The following is a 16,129-nucleotide window of genomic DNA, read 5'->3' as shown; positions in this document are numbered from 1 at the left end:
AATAATATTATATTAATACTGATTTCTTACGTGGGTCATCTTATTTGATCTGAGTGTCCTACATAGTAGCTAACAAGTATATCTCAAAGCACAGGGTTACCACTTAAACCTAATTAAAATCGCTCACATATGTAAGTGTATACAAAGTCCCTGTGTGCATGCTCAGTCGCTCACTCATGTCCAACTCTGCAAGCCATGGACTGCATGCAGCCCACCAGACTCCTCCGTCTATGGAATTTTCCAAGTAAGAATACTGGAGTGGGTTGCCATTTCTTTTCCAGAGGATCTTCCCGACACAGGGATCAAACCCATGTCTCCTACACTGGCAGGTGGATTCCTGACCACTGTGCCACATGGGAAGTACAAAGTCCTTATACATATTTGATGAGTATAATGATCTCACAGTGTAGTAGCAGTAGAGAGGGCTCCGAGTACTTTGGGGAGAGGTCTATAGAGGAAGGGGTATGGATGAATACGAGCTCCCGGAAGAAGTTGAGTTAACCAGTTACCCCTGCTCCCCCTTCCAGCACAACATGCCCTTCTGGAGGATCACAAACCACGGAGACCTGGTGTCCCTCCACCAGGCTTTGGAGCTTGATTTTCTCTAAAAACTGGAATGAAGAGCCTTCCCCATGAGCTCCTTTTCACTCCTTGAAGGGAGCCAGAGACCGGAACCAACTGGGAATTCTCTCTCTCTTTCTCCATGGAATGCTGGCGAGAACACAATCAAAACCAACAGCTGCAAGAGATGAAGCTGATTTTTGCTGTGCGTGAGCTGCAGCCCCGTGTTCATCCTCGCACAGGAGCGGGAGATAGTTGGATTGAGAGAACAATAGACTCACCGCAGCTACAGTGCTTTTAATTCTTCTGGTTTTTTGTTTGTTTGTTTTATTTTGTTTCAAAAAAAATGAAGAAAAAGAAAAGGAAATCCTTGGGGCAGAGTTGCACTCTGCGTCCATGACCAGATTGAGAACTGCTATTAACTTGTGGTGATAGGATAAACACAGCAGACTTTTATAACATCTCTTGCAGTCTTTGTAATCTCCTTAGCTGTAGAACATACTCCCAGTGAATGTATATGTTATTTTTATAGGTAAGGGTCTGGTCTCTCTGAAGCAGATTCCCCTCCCCCTTTCTTTTTCTAGCAAGAAAGGGGTGTGTAAAGTTTCCTTGGAAAATCGTAACTGAAATATCTGAGATACCTCTCTGTAACAGTAGCACCTCCTTAGCTGCTCCAGTGGTCTGCTCTCAAGGGTGGGCTCCTTCCCACGCTTCCACCTCCTGGTTGGCTGAACTGTGGGGCCTGGGACACTGATTAATTTTAGACTTTGCTGTTTCCCATCCTAGAAGCCTTAGTCCCCTTCCCAATCCCTCCCCCTTTTTGACCAAATGGCACAATCCTAGAAATTCTTCTTAGTAAATTTTCAGCCTTCAGCTTGACTCTTTGTCAAAGCTAACGAGGGCTTACCTTCAAACTGGAGAGAAGACCTAAGGCTTCTTAGGAATGTCCACTTCTTTGGCCCTTGAAACAGGAAGATTCCAACTTTTCCTCCTGCAGGAAAGCACCCTTCCCCAACAGAGGCCATCCCCACCGGGCCTCCCCCTTCTTAGTCATCAGTGCCAGGCTAGTCCACCCTCTGCACCTCATATCCACCCCCACACAGCTCTGGCCTGTCCCCAGGCTTTGGACCCAAGTAGTCAAATCAAGTCTGAGAAGAGGCTCATAACCGCATTTTGGCCAAAACTACTAAGGAATTGGACTTCATGCTCTGAATCCTTTAAGTCCTGTGAGTGGTGTTCTGGGCATGTATTTACCCAGATCTCGGCCTGAAACTGAAGACCAGATGGCTGTGATCAAAGCCCAGTTTTCCTACGGGATCCGCTTCCCACTTCTCAAGTCCCTTTCTAAAATGGGAAACTCAAAAGCCAGAAAGACTCACCTGATTTAAATGAGGTTGTAGATCCCCTACGCCATGCCTGAAAACTCAACCGTGGGCCAAACGCGGGAACATCTCCCAACCTGACCTCTGGGAAGTTGGGTGGGTGCCCACGTACGAGTCACAGCCTTCAGTCCAGCTGTATTGGTGGATGCCCCACCCTCCGCAAGCAGCCTGGGCACGCGCTCAGGCCGCATAAACTTCCTTAGAGCTCAGGAAGTTTAGCCTCTCCCAGGTTGCACGGAGAGAGGTGATTTTATAAGCACCTCAGAGAGATGCAGTCTGGGTCCTTAGCAGGCGGCGTCCTTGACCAACCACATCCATCACTGCTTACCCTCAGAGGTTTAGCGTATCCACTTGCGGATGCTCCCAGCACAGAAGGGGCCAGATTCCCTCTAATGCCAGATCACCCAGAGAAAGGCTGGTGTACACATTCCTTCAGAACGAATTGAGAAAGTGCTTCATAACTCAGTTGTAGGTAAGAGGTGTTTGGAGAGGAGCTCAAATCAGTGCTTATCACCAAGCTGCCTCTTCGGGCTGTTTCCTTTGGATGGGGGAGGATATATAGTCTGAGGCGGACCTTCTTGGTCCGAGTTCACCATAGTTGCCCGGATACTGCTCTGTCTTGCTTGATAATTGATCTTAGCGTGCTCTAGGGTGCACGGTCGATCTTTACTTCCAGGCCCCTCCACCCCACCCCATCCTGGCAGTAGAGCTGTTGGTTTCTTGCCCTGCTCCTAGGCCACCCGGTTGGTGCTGTGCTTCAGGCTGCTGAGACTGCAGAGCAGTCTGCGCATCATGCTCACAAGTACGCACACGCACACACTCACATACTTTCCTCTGCTTGCCTGCTGGGAGCTCTTTATTCCTAGAGTATGACTTGGGACTCCTTTTCCGATGGCCTTTTCCCTCCTGCTCTGACTGCATAGCTTAGGTCTTTGCAAAAGGAACTTGAAACTGGCTAAGAGAGGTGAGGACGCTCCCTGGGCAGTGCCGTCTTTGCTCTTTTCTGGTTGATCAGAGGGCAAACAGGAAATGGGAGCTTCCTGGCTCCTCTTTGCCAAAATGAATCGTCCAGGGAACCCAGTGCTCTTCAGTAAACCTGCTTTCCTCCTCCATGGCACAGAGATCCGGAGAGGAAAGCAAGTGGGCAGCGCAGCAAGCTCTTGGAGGCTGAGGTCCAAAGGATACTATGGGTCCTTCTCGTTTAGGGGAAAGCCCTCTACCAAAAAGAGTCCCCACCTGATGAGTCCCTTTCCCAGCTGGGCACCATGGGTTCTGTAAGATGGGTCTGCACATTTCATGGTGAGAGCTGGGCCATCTGTAGTAAGGGATCTGGAATTGTCAGCCGTGTCCTGGGTCTAAGAGGTGGTTTTCCTTTCGAATGTAAAACTGACTGTGCCTTAGCATCACCCTGTCCGGTGCCCCTGGGGCAGCAGGTGGTGGCCAGGAGAGTGGATGCCTGCTCCAGATCTAGATGCCTAGTGGGGCTTTTATTTGGTTTGGGGTATTTCTGTCTTCTGCTCTGCAACTGGGGGGAGCAAACCTAGTGTCCCAGGAGACTTTGTGCCACAGCTTGTTCGCAGTTTACACAAACTAGTTCGCGTTAAAGCTCCAAGCAGAATCTGATGGGCCAACTCCAGCTGCAGCATATGGAGCTTCTCAATGTTCACTACCTTGAATGGGTGTCAGTGCCACTGAACCAAGAGGGAGAGGGGTTTAGGGGTGGAGCCACACACTCCCTCTCCCTGGGGGAGCGATGGCTGAAACCATGGGGTGGTGAGCTTTGGGCCTTTCTCTCCTTGCTCCTGCAGAAGCGGGCATTAGGAGCCCTCTTAAGCCAAGCTTCTGTTTCTCACCACTAAATCGGTTTCCCTTTTCATTCAAAAGTTGAAACTTCCCAAGTACTCAAGCTGTAGAAGCCAAATCGAAATTCTTAGATTTTGAAATATCTTAACCACAAGACAACATCTAATTCTGGCCCACCTCTGATCAGCAGGCCCTGTCCCTTCCTCTCCCGAGTCAGAGAGCTCTAGCATGCAAGGTTACTTGGCTAGTTCCTAATGCACTGATGGGAGCCATCCCATTAAGGACGACTTCTACTCGAAACATGACCCTCTGGACTTCAGGTGCCTCATTTATGAGGAAAAGGCATTGATTGGATATATTTATGTGACTGCGGGCATTTGTGGCTGTCGAGTCCTTGACCATAATGTTATATGTAATGGGAACTATCTTATAAACTTGAAAAAATAAAGTTTTTATTTTCTATATGGTTTGCTCCTGTGTCTTTTCTGAGTAGGATCAACCCAGTTGCCTAGCTGAGTATGCTCCTGAGTCAGGCTTCAAAAAAAATATGCAGAGCTCATTAGAAAGATGGCACCCTTTCAATAACTTCATCATTAATTTCACCAAAAAAAAAAACCAAAAAACACTAGCCGTTCAGTACAGATAAATGAGAAAATAAATATTTTAAAATAATTTTCAAAGGAAAGTCTCAATTGTTTCTAAAAATATTGCTTTTCAAAGTTTAGGACTGGAATGCCAAGAGATTTCATTTGCTGTCAAATGTGCTGAAATTTAATTACTAAGAAATCAATACCTTGCTGTGCTGAGCTTCAAATGCAAAAGCAATAAAGCCGACAAATTGATAATCAAACTGTTTGATTGGCTTGTTTTCATGTTAAATTAGCTACTTTTTCTCTTGTCATTTTTTTAGATTTGAGTCTGACTTTTCATTGGTCTGGAAAACGAGTCCTTTTGCCTTTTATTCCAAATAAGATTAGAATTGGATTCTAGCTTCCAAATACCATCCATGTCAGACTATAAGATATATTTTTCCCCAAATAAATTCCCCCAGAGAAGAGGAGGCTGCCTTGTATACTAGGGCACTAAATCTTTTGCTCAGAAGGTGCATATTTTGAGCCACATCGTGTAGCTGAAGTAACCTTGCTCATTGGTCAGAAGTACATCAGAGTATCAGTTACCTTTTGAGCCCAAAGAGCAAAACATCTCCTCTTCCAAAAGGTGTAATATCTGCACATTTCTCAAGAACCTTTCCAGTGGCAAGTTAAAATGAGCAAATCAAGAGCTGCTTTATTTGTCAAAAACAAGTTTCTTAACATTTAAAAAAATAGAAGTCTTTGAAAGAAATTTTTAATTGCAAGTAATAACACTGTCATCTTTTTAAAATTCTTGACTCTGTACTTGTTTACAAATGAAACCACTCGATTCCACAGCTTTTTAAGCTACAGACCTATTAGCCTCATTTGACAGTTTCATCTAAAGGGAGTCTATGCAGATGAGAGCTTAGCCGAGATGATCTCCCCTGAGCCTAGTCTTTTCCACATATCACAGGAAGAAGTAGAGAAAAGTAAATGAAGCAAGTATTTCTATTTTACTGAAGTATAATTGATAGCAAGTATTCGTTTGAGTGGACTCCTTAAGAACCTCATGTTTGCGGCTAGGTTGGCCACTTAAACCAGGAATTTCTAAAGGTCAGGCCTGCCCTCTTGAGGTCTCACCTTGATATTCCCTCTGAATTGAGAAGAAAAGCAATTTTGCTTTTGTGTGTGTGTTTAAATATATTCAATTAAAAGAATGGTCTTTTTTTGAAGTTATATCCTTTCATAAGGTAATATAGATAATTGATGATGGTAGTTTTTACTGCCCTTTTATATATATATATATATATATAAAAATAATACATACATAGTATTTTTTAAATATTTTATTATTTGGCTGTGCCGGGTCTTAGTTGCAGCATGAGGGATCTTCAGTTTTCATTGCGGCATGTAAACTCTTAGTTGCAGCATATGGGGTCTAGTTCCCTGACCACAGATTGAACCCAGGCAGGCCCTCTGCTTTGGGAGCACGGAGTCAGCCACAGGACCACCAGAGAAGTTCTTACTACCCTGTTTTATTAAAATTAACTTGGCAAACATGTTGGCCATTTTACTGGTTCATGAAATTCAAATGTCTGGAAATCATTGAACTATGTGATCCTGGAGATGCTTTCTGCCTCTACCATTCTGTGTGTGTAAAAAGCACCAGCATCATCTTCCCAGAGCCTCTCTGCACCCAGCCCTCATCTCCGTCCGCCTTGGCCCCAGGCCAACATGACTGCTACAAGCCCTCCTTCATCCAGGCACTGCTGACTTGGCATCCGGGATAAAGCACATGTGCACCCTCACCTCCTTTCAGTTCAGTTCAGTTGCTCAGTCGTGTCCAACTCTTTGCAACCCCATGAATCACAGCATGCCAGGCCTCCCTATCCATCACCAACTCCTGGAGTTCACTCAGAATCATGTCCATCGAGTCAGTGATGCCATCCAGCCATCTCATCCTCTGTCGTCCCCTATTGCTCCTGCCCCCAATCCCTCCCAGCATCAGAGTCTTTTCCAATGAGTCAACTCTTCGCATGAGGTGGCCAAAGTACTGGAGTTTCAGCTTTAGCATCATTCCTTCCAAAGAAATCCCAGGGCTGATCTCCTTCAGAATGGACTGGTTGGATCTCCTTGCAGTCCAAGGGACTCTCAAGAGTCTTCTCCCTTAGGGCTCATCAGTTTCTCAGGGAGGCCTTCCCAGCCATTCTATATAAAATTATATCAATAACTCCCACCCCTAACACACATACTTCCCCTACCTTTTTTTTCTTTTAGCACTTAACACTGATACACTGTTTATTGTGTCTCCACCAGATGAATGAATAATAGACTCTCTTGGGTCCCCTCCCAGTGTGATGAACCTTTCCTTCTGTCTCCAGCACCCTTTTCCTACTCCTTGTTTCTCCAAACCACAGACCTCCCAGAACAGCAAAAAGTTCCACCTCCCCGACACCATAGCCCATATCCACATCCCCTGTCATCACTACCACACTCCCACTGAGCTCCCAGCAAAAAGGTCTTTCTTCATCTGCGCTCCTGTATTCACTTCCTGGTACCAAGTGTTGTGGCTACTCCTCCAGGCCCAGCAGAGCTGGTTAAGAGCACACAGATCTGCGTTCTGATGCTCACCTGAATGGTCATCCCTACACTGGCTCACCAGCTCTTGATGCTCAGAAGACAAGGTGGAGAGGTCTTAGCTCAGCCAGCCCTCCTCTCTGGCCCCAGGGGCTTTACCATCTTTGAGCGGTGGATTGTGTGTCCCTGACCCCTTTTTTCCAGGCAGCTTTGAACTTGGCAGTAGATTCAATGACACAATTAGGCTGGAAGATACCATGAGGTTTTAATAATAATCTAATAACACTGTTCAACAAAAACAACATACATGTGTCTCTCATAGAGACATAGAAACACACACCTCTTTCTCCCGCACAGACTCTGAGGTAGAAAATAACACTGCCTGAAGTATAAAAAAATACTCAACAGGCTGAGCCATGGCCCAGACCACAGGTTCACAAGGCACTTGGCTGAAAGGTTGCCCCTTGAGAGCGGGGGCAGAGGCTAGGCCAGCTGCACTCCAGGCAGCTGGGCATCCCTGGCTTCTAGCATGAAAGCCTGCTCTGGGGTAGCTGGAGAGGGTAGGGGCTGAAACGAATGGCAGCTGATCTGCGAAGAACAGAATGATGCTCCTGGCACGTAAAAGGCCTTTGGTAAACATCTGCTGAATGAACTGAATGACTGGAGAGGAACAATTCCAAAGAATACATCCTGGAGGTTCTGGGGCCTGTCAGCCCTGGGCAGAGCAACCAAGGGTGAAACAGCACCTCCACGTCTGAAAGGTAGCCAAGGAGGCAGAAATGCCAACACTGGGATGCTTTGGTCTATGTGGGTGGGGGAAGAGTGCAGTGCAGGGTCTCTTCTTTCCTCCCAAAGAGTTTCATACATAACTGGGGCCCTCGACCCAGCAGGGCCCAGCCCTTCTCATCTAGTTCTCCTCCTTGATGGCAGACCTCTGTCTTAACTCTGGTTTCCAGTACCTGGCACAGATCAGGCATCAAGGGCTCATTGAGTGAGTCAAGGCCCATAGCAGCATTAGTAGCTTATCTTCATTCTACCAACCGATTCCATCTGGCCTCAAGTCTCCCTGGCTGGGTCTGACCCTGCCTTAAGGATACCATTCATCTCTCCCTTCCATGGCAAAACAGCTTCATCCCTCGCCTTGGGGAAAAAGTTCTTAGCCAGGTGGGCCATGCGTCTGTTCTGCAGGAGCTGACGCTCCTCAAGGGAGTGGAGACCCCAGGTCCCGTCCACCTGGTCAGGCTCCCAGCGGCGGCTAGGGTGCAGCCAGCAGTAGTAGGCCAGCCGCAGAGCCAGCCCCAGAAGGAAGCAGACGCCAGCCGCAGGCAGCAGGCTCTGCAGCAGGCGCCCGCTGGGCAGCCAGGCGCTTTGAGTCGCCCAGGCCACCACCAGGAGAAGGCTGTCGTTCAGCAGGAACACCAGGTGGATGGTGGCGCGGCCTCGGGTGTGGCCCTCAGCCACGTTGAACCAGGAGAAATACAGGATGGTGGCCACGGTCGCCCGGTACAGCCACTCAGAGTGGGGACCTGGCATAAAGTCCGTGCCCTGCAGCCAGACCCAGAAGAGGAACACCAGCCACAGGCCCAAGAAGTGCAGGGCCACGTAGCGGGGGAAGAGGGCTGAGAAGAGGGCCACGACCAGCACCCGGGGCCACAGCAGCAGCAGGTTCCACAGGAAGTAGATCACGGAGGCGCCCGGTCCCAGGAGAAGCTTGGCGGGGAGGCAGGTGCGCAGGGCCCGGTGGTAGTCGAGCAGCGCCCACGAGATACCCACAAAGGACGTACAGATGCTGACCCCTGGGAAGAAGAGCAGACAGGTGAGCCCTGCGGGCAGCCTGCAGGCGTCCCCCGAGGTGGTGGGCACTGCGGAGGCCTTGTAGCCATGCTGCGGTGGGTATTAGAGCTCCCAGTTTGTTGAAAAGTACAGCTGGAGCACAGTAAGTTCACACAACCCTACCAGAGCTCCCATCCACATGGAGTCTGTCCACCACAAACCTTTCAAGTGCTACCCCTGTTACATTTTTCAAGGGTGAGACCTTGTGACTTAACACTCTCGTCAGCACCCGTCGCCCAGCATCGGGTACCCCCTGGGCCTTGGCCCCACCCCGAGCACATTCTGAAATCCTTCCTTTCCTTAAAGAGTCCATGCCTTTCTTGAATCAGAACCCCAGTAGTCCAGTTCCCCTTTTCTTAACCTCAGAAAGGGAAGCAGGAAATCCCACAGGGTGACGACAAAGCCTCTAGCTGAAGCCACCTCCTGGGGGCCAGAAGGGATGTCCCTGCTACGCGGCTGGAACAGCCCTTACCCGCCTCCCTTCCACCCTCGGACCAGGCTTCCAGTTTTGATTTTCCAAGACATCCGCCTCCTACCTCCTGGTTGCCCATCCTAGACTAGAAGCACCAGGCCCTCCAAGGAGGGCTGGAAGCATCTCTAGACAGCTTCCTCCCTGCCCGCCTTCCTACCCCATTCGGTCAACAGATGTTCTCTGGGAACCTGCTGTGGGTCGGGAACTCACTCCCAGCCTGGAATCAGCTCTGTGGCCTCTCTAACTACCCCACCCTCAGGGTCTCTGCCAGCCTGATGTTCCTCCAGCTGCCCCACATGCCACATTCTCTGACCTGACAAGCTGCGCCCTTGCTTATTAGGGAGACCCACTCCCTGTTTCCTCTGGCCTACTCCTCCTTACCCTGCAAGTTCTGGCTTGACTATCCCCTAGAGTCACCCATCCTGATACCACCCCACCCACCGTGAAGGTCCTATAACACCCCACCTCTGTCTGGAGTCTTATTTCCTTATCTCTGAGCTCCTTCAGGGTAGAAAACAGATTTTGCCCCCCGGGGATCCCTCAGCAGCCTAGTAGCTGGCATATAGCAGCAGCTGAAGAAATGTTTGCTGAACAAAAATTAGGAAAGTCCACTTCTTCCCTCAGTTTCCCATCCCCACCGGTCCATACACACAGGGCAGATGGTCTCCATGTAGCCCTGGTCCTGGATACCCACTGGCCTCAAACAGACAAAAACACAGTCATCCCTCAGAATCCACAGGGGATTGGTTCCCCAAGTCCACAGGCGCTCAAGTCCCTAATATAAAATGGGGTAATGGGGTTGGCCCTCTGAATCTGCGGGAGCAGAATCCACAGAGAGGGCTGACGGTATGCGCCCAATGAGTGCTGTGTGTCCCAGGGAGAATCCCGGCACCTCAGCCCCTTTCCTCACGTGTAAAATGGAGATAGAGGGCGCTATGAATGTAACGACAACGTAGCACTTTGCACCCGTGCGGACCAACAGCAGGGGCTCAATCGTGGCAGCTGCTGCTGCTGTTTTGTTTTTCCCCAATTAATATTGCAGAACCAGATGAGCAAATGGAAAGGACCCTTGAAGATGGAGTCCAACTCGCCAACTTGTACGACCGTGGAAACTGAGGCCAGAGAGGAAAAGACTCTCCAAGTCCCACAGCGAGTGTGGCAGAGCTGGGACTGGTTCCTCGGGAGGCTGTGCCATGTACGGCAGCAGGTGTGCGAGGGTGGAGACGGGAAAGTGGAGATCCTGAATCAGATGTGCGCGGGAGTCCTAACTTGACGGCCAGCTGGCATGTGACCTTGGGCAACTCACTTCCCTAAAAACCCCTTAAAGCTGCTCATTGCACAAACCTCTCCCGTGGTTTATGAAGCCACCCGCTTTCTTCCTTCTCAGATCGCTCCACTGGCTTTACTGTAACTGCACGCTTTACAGTCTGTGGTCCTGGCAGGCCAGGGGCCGTGTCTGTCTGCTTCTCCACTGTGGTGTCCCTAACGCAGACAGGCCTGTACGGAGGTGCTCCATAGAGACTTAAGTGTACGAAGGTGCTTGATAATTTCTCTGTTGATTAACTGATTCCTTATTAGACATTAGACACCCAGCATACATTATCTGTTATGTTCAAACTAGTAAAAATTATACTGTAGACTTATCAGGCACTAGGCCTTCTATGCGTCACTTCACTTAAAAACTTTTCATTCACCTTATGAGGAAGTATCATCGACTATGTCCATTTTACAGATGAGAACAATAGCTCAGAGAGATAGAGTCCTCTTTGTCCAAACTCAAGGCTGGAGCATGACTTTGCATTGGAACCCAGACCTGCCTCGCTAAAGGACGATTCCCCTATTTCCTAAACAGCCTTTATGAAAAACAGAAAACCTTTCTGACGTTTGTGGGCAACTTTCCCAAGGCGTGAAGGTGCGGGGGGGTGTGGGGGAGTGGTGGGCAGGGGTGGCTGGCCTTGGGCCTGACACTTACACTGGTAGTACTCAGCACTGCCACTCTGCAGTATGATGGCCAGCACCAGGGTGAGCTGCGGCGTCGTCTCCAGGAAGGTCTCGAAGAGTCGCAGCATGCTGATGTCCAGGGAGAGGAAGTCGGCGTAGGCCAGGTCGAACTCAGAGGGGGCCTCCTGCCGCCACACCAGCAGCCCCTGCTGCAGCCCCTGCACACACCTAGGCAGCACACGCGATGCCCCAAGGGCCCCAGTTAGCATCCAGTGGCATTCTTCCTTCCCTCCCCACTGAACAGATGCAGACAGCCTCCAATCCTGGCTTGTCACATACACACAATGAGACCTTGGGCAAGCGACTTAACCTCACTGAACTTGTTTCTTCATCTGTGAAATGGGGATAGATTACTGCTCCTGCTCCTACAGTAGCCACCATTCCAAGCTCATCACTAACCTTGTCTCATTTCCTCCTTTACAACATCCCCATTTTACAGATGGGGGAAACAGGACCAAAGAGCGAATGAGCAGTGGAAACAGGATTTGGACTCCAAGCTGTCTGAAGTTGAAAGATGTACCATGAAAGTGCCTAAAGTGATCATTCTCAAATTTCAGCAAGCCTAAGAATTTCTCATTGGAAAAGGCCCTGATGCTGGGGGGGTTGGGGGCAGGAGGAGAAGGGGACAACAGAGGATGAGATGGCTGGATGGCATCACTGACTCGATGGACGTGAGTCTGAGTGAACTCCGGGAGTTGGTGATGGACGGGGAGGCCTGGCGTGCTGCGATTCATGGGGTCGCAAAGAGTCAGACACGACTGAGTGACTGAATTGAACTGAACTGAAGAATTTCTTAGGATCCTGTGGGAAAGGGGAGCCATGGAGAGCTTCTGAGCACAGATGAGACAAGTCCTACTGTGCTATAGAAAGAGCACACAGGGATCCATTGGAGAGGCCTGCCCAGAGTGATGGGAGCAGAGACAGGGCGGAGTTAAGAGGGTCCAGAGAGGTCTTCCCTCGTGGTCCAGTGGCTAAGAATCCGCCTGCCAATGCAGGGGATACAGGTTCGATCTGTGGTCCCAGGGAAGCTGCCACATGCCTTGGGGCAACTAAGCCCACGCCCTGCAACTACTGAAGCCTGTCTGCCTAGAGCCCGTGCTCCACAAGAGAAGCCACCGCAATGAGAAGACTGTGCACCGCAACGGAGAGCAGCCCCTGCTGGCTGCAACCAGAGAAAACCCACACAGCAAGGAAGGCCCAGCACAGCCAGAAATAAATAAAAGTTTTTTAAATGAGAGAGAGGGTCCAGAGGTTGGACAGACGGACCTGAGTGACCCGTTGGCCTGAGGGAGGTGGAGGATGCACCAGGATCTCGCCTGCCCAGAACTGATCTCACTTGGCTCTTGGAAGGCGAACCCACTCACTCATTTCTAATTCATTCATTAGACATTTACCCTCGCTTCCCCTGGATGGTCTTGACAACATGCTAAGAGAACAGACAGGCACACCCAGGTTGGGGGTTGTTCCCCAGTGCCCCGGCAGAGGCCTCGGCCTAGTCACAGGCTAGAACAGAGACCCTGTTTTCTCAAGCAAAGCTCAATAGTCTGTCCGACCCGTGCTCAGCAAAAATAGAAGATACATGATGCAGTTATCGATTCAGGGCTCATTGCAGGCTGCCAGCACTGTAATATCTGTGCCCCTTCGTGTTCATCCGATGCCTGGCCAGTCCCTAAGGCAAAACTGCAACATTCAAAGCTCCTCTCGCCCAGTCCTGGAGACTCAAGGCAAGATCTGGACATCCTGACTTTGTCGCATGACTCTGACCCCTTCGTTTCACTTTCCCCATCTCCTGATGGTCCTGCCACTTCTGAAAAGCAGCACAGCCCACACACAGATTTTGTAGGCTCCCCCCACCCCCACAACCCCTGCGGCCAGCCCTGTTTGGCTCCAGGAACATACATGAGTCAGACCCCGTCTCTGCCCTCTTGCTTGGTCCTAGGGGTGAGGGGGTGGGGTGGGGAGCAAGTGCTCATGGAGAAGGCAGCTGGGGAAGATAAGGCGAGACCAAGTGCTTCTCTGGAGGTCAGGGCTGCTCAAACTGCTAGGTGACCCAGCTAGCTGATCATGAAGCGAGCTGAAAAAGCTGCTGCTCAACCTGCACGGGGGCAATTCACAGGTCTCATTCCATTCAATCCTTACACTGGGAGCCTCTGGAACACTGAGTAAACAGATCTGGAGGGGGGTCAAGTGACTTGCCCAAGGCTCCGACAACAGCTAAAAAGAACTGCTGGGTTCCGTTGCCCTTAGAGCAGAGTCCACCCTGGCCAGGCGCTGCGCCCTTCACAACGGGTTTGCCCGCCACGCCCACCTCCGGATGACAACCTCCTTTTAACAGAGGAGGGAACTGAGGCTCTGAAAAAGCCTGGAAGGAGGCCACAGATGGTAAAGCCAGGAGTGGATCCCAAAGGGCCTGACTCCCAAGTCGTGTGCCTCAGTTTCCTCTCTGGGTCCCCGTTTCTTCACTTGTGCCAGGAAGCTCGAGTGATGAGCTCTGAGGGCCGTCAGCCGGAATTTTCCTCCATCAAGGGTCAGGAGTTCAACTGGTGGGAGGGGCGCCCTCTAAACTAGGAGGTGCTTAGCTTCCACTCCTGGGTCGCAGTCCTCTCCCCTCCGCGCCCCCGTGTCCCAGAGTCAGCCCAGCAGCAGGACGTGACGTGACCTCCGTTCCCCCCTCTCGCTCCCCAGGGGCGGGGCGCTCACCTGTACAGGTAACCCAGCTGGAGGAGATGCAACAGCGCCAGGTGCCGGCCAGGGGGCTTCGGTGCCAGCGGGCTGGAGATGTCGGAGTGCAGCCAGATCCAGCTGAAGAGCTGCAGCGCGACCGAGGCGAGGCCTAACAGCGCCAGCACCAGCGCGGCCCACAGGTAGCGACCGCTGAGCACATACTGGCTCGCGACCCACAAATCGGCGCCCAGGTCGATCAGGAAGGCGAGGGTGCCCAATATTCCAAGGACCAGGTCCCTTAAGAGTACGGCGCGGGGCGACCAGGGCATGACCCGCGAGCCTCTCCCCCCTCTACTCTTCTGGGCTCAGGCCCGCCCTCCCGGCCCAGGGTCGCAACCGGCCCAGAGGCGCAGTGGCAGGAAGGAGGCGTGCACAGCCCTCGGAGCCGCCCAGGACCCGACCGCTAGGCGGGACTTCCCTGTCCCGCCCCGTCCGGGGAGGGGCGAGGCCCGCAGACCCCGCGGTTGGGGCACCCGCGGTCTCAGTGCTTTCTGGCCCGGCAGCCTGCCTAGGGGTTCCCCGCCCCCGCCCCCTCCAAGCCTAGCTGAGCCCAGAGGACCGCGAGAACCCGAAGACGCACCGTCCGAGGTGCAGTGTAGCAGGCTTGTTTTATCCTGGAGGCCCAAGGAGGAGAATATGGCCCGCAGATGAGCGCCCGGGTTAGAACTGCCTTGTCTCACGTCCGCACTGCTGCAAAACCAAACCCCAAAGCCCGATCCGATCCCTGACTGGATACCTCGAGGCCAGGCCATGTGCCAGGGGAGACCGAGGGCACTGGGTCCACCAGGCGCATCTTCCTGGCATCTCATTTTACTCGGATTATCCGAATAGGAGGAGGGGAGGACGTTCAATAACAGGGCAAGGGAGTTACTTTTATAAACATGATTTATAAATTAATAACATGCATGACGAGCAGAGTGTTTTGGATAAAACATGAAACGTGAAAGAAATGTGCTCCTGGTGGGACCTTCGGGGCTTCATTTCCTGATCATCTGCCCAGTCCCAGTTCATTCTGCTGTCGCGGGGAGGGGAAAGGGTGGGAGAGTCCAGCTCTCAGGGGTGATGCTGCCTCCATTTTACCAAGCGCGTAGGCCGTTGGTCCCCCAAGGTCAGGACACGAGCAGCGCGCGCAGGCCCAGTAGCGCGGCGGGCAGGAGCGCGAGGCGGGGCGCGGGCGCGACGCCGGGGGCGCGCAGGCAGACGGCGTACCCGTCGAAGGCCACCTCGCGCAGTGCGCACACGTGTTCGGCGCGGCACGCCTCGTCGCAGGCCCGCGTGTCGTAACTGACTGAGTTGTAGACGTAGTAGCGCTGTAGCGCGCCCTGGTCGCTAGCGATGCGGCCCAGCGCCGCGTGCATGGAGCGGGCGCCTGCGTCCGGCACCCCGTAGGCCTCGGTCACGCGGTACTCGAGCTCCCAGCGTGGCGCCCCCAGCGCGTTCACCTGGCTCAGGTTCAAGAAGTAGGTCACCATGTCCTGCAGGGGAGCGCGAGGCGGGCGGGCCGTGAGCAGCTGTCCACTTCCGCCCCCAACCCTCCACCTTGCATTTGATCCCGGATTCTAACAGCTGTAATCAGGACCACTCTTAGTATGCTTGGCAGACATCAGCTGGTCCAAACTCCTGAGGTAACTGCATTATCATTCCCATTTCACAGATGAGGAAACTGAGTCCTAAAGAGGTTAATTCATTAGGCCAGTCTCACAGGTGCCTGAGCAGGATTGGAACCCAGGTTGTTTACTCCATGGCCTGTGTTTTTTCTGTTCAAGCAAGTTCCCGGGTGCACAGAAGATTCTCAGTAAGTATTTGCAAAAAGAACGGATAAAATGAAATCGAAAAGTAGAGGAATGGAATGCCTGGCTGAGAGAGGTTATAGAATTGTGTTTTGATGGGGGCTTGGGATCCACCCAAGACATCTAGAACTCAGGTGCATTTTCTGGACTAGAATGTGGAAGGCTTATCTGTCCAATACTTTCCACCTAAGTTTGAGGATCTGCTTCAAGTCAGCAGAGGTTGGGTAAGAGGGGCTGCCATGTATGGATGGCAACTTTCTGCTAGGCATCTACATTATTTCATTTCACACCCACCTTCGGGCCAAGTGCCCATGTGGACAACAGACCATACTCTTAAAAATCCTCAGCCTGCTTCTACTCTAGAGTCAAGGACCTAGTATCTCAGGCAGTCCCTGGTTTTAAATAGCCTTT

General features: G+C 51.5%; 3 protein-coding genes across 10 annotated transcripts in view; 1 reads left to right on the top strand and 2 right to left on the bottom strand.

Moving 5' to 3' along the window:
• Positions 1–4,208, top strand: part of EYA3 (EYA transcriptional coactivator and phosphatase 3) — a 94,954-nt gene extending 90,746 nt beyond the window's left edge. For all 7 annotated transcript variants that reach the window (XR_015138701.1, XR_015138698.1, XM_086331072.1 and 4 more), the window contains one exon: positions 528–4,208. Coding sequence is in view for 5 of the 7 variants with exons in the window: in XM_086331072.1 (XP_086187198.1) it covers positions 528–608 (81 nt within the window). In the remaining 2 variants the exon portion in view is untranslated. The remainder of the gene's footprint in view (positions 1–527) is intronic.
• Positions 4,209–7,144: 2,936 nt separating this feature from the next.
• XKR8 (XK related 8) lies at positions 7,145–14,277 on the bottom strand. Its single transcript, XM_086331102.1, has 3 exons — positions 13,905–14,277; positions 11,176–11,372; positions 7,145–8,694 (listed from the first exon to the last, which is right to left on the bottom strand). Exons 1-3 carry the CDS (start codon positions 14,195–14,197, stop codon positions 7,955–7,957), a joined length of 1,230 nt encoding a protein of 409 aa, XP_086187228.1. The 5' UTR covers positions 14,198–14,277; the 3' UTR covers positions 7,145–7,954.
• Positions 14,278–14,795: 518 nt separating this feature from the next.
• SMPDL3B (sphingomyelin phosphodiesterase acid like 3B) overlaps positions 14,796–16,129 on the bottom strand; it is a 32,187-nt gene continuing 30,853 nt past the window's right edge. For both annotated transcript variants that reach the window (XM_086331090.1, XM_086331091.1), the window contains one exon: positions 14,796–15,403. In XM_086331090.1, the coding sequence (XP_086187216.1) occupies positions 15,038–15,403 (366 nt within the window). In that variant the 3' untranslated portion in view covers positions 14,796–15,037. The remainder of the gene's footprint in view (positions 15,404–16,129) is intronic.

The sequence above is a fragment of the Bos grunniens genome, chromosome 2, assembly GCF_055505025.1.
Source record: "Bos grunniens cultivar Pamir isolate PY7600 chromosome 2, Bosgru_T2T1.0, whole genome shotgun sequence".
NCBI classification, from domain to species: domain Eukaryota; kingdom Metazoa; phylum Chordata; class Mammalia; order Artiodactyla; family Bovidae; genus Bos; species Bos grunniens.
Note: the sequence above shows the minus strand (reverse complement) of the source record. Positions and strands in the feature narration are given on the sequence as shown.

Coding starts and splice junctions, on each gene's coding strand:
- XKR8 (XM_086331102.1), bottom strand. CDS start 14,197: ATGCCCTGGTCGCCCCGCGCCGTACTCTTAAGGGACCTGGTCCTTGGA. Junction 11,373..13,904: donor CAGCTGGGTTACCTGTACAG/GTGAGCGCCCCG, acceptor TGTGCTGCCTAG/GTGTGTGCAGGGGCTGCAGC. Junction 8,695..11,175: donor CAGTGCTGAGTACTACCAGT/GTAAGTGTCAGG, acceptor TCTTCTTCCCAG/GGGTCAGCATCTGTACGTCC.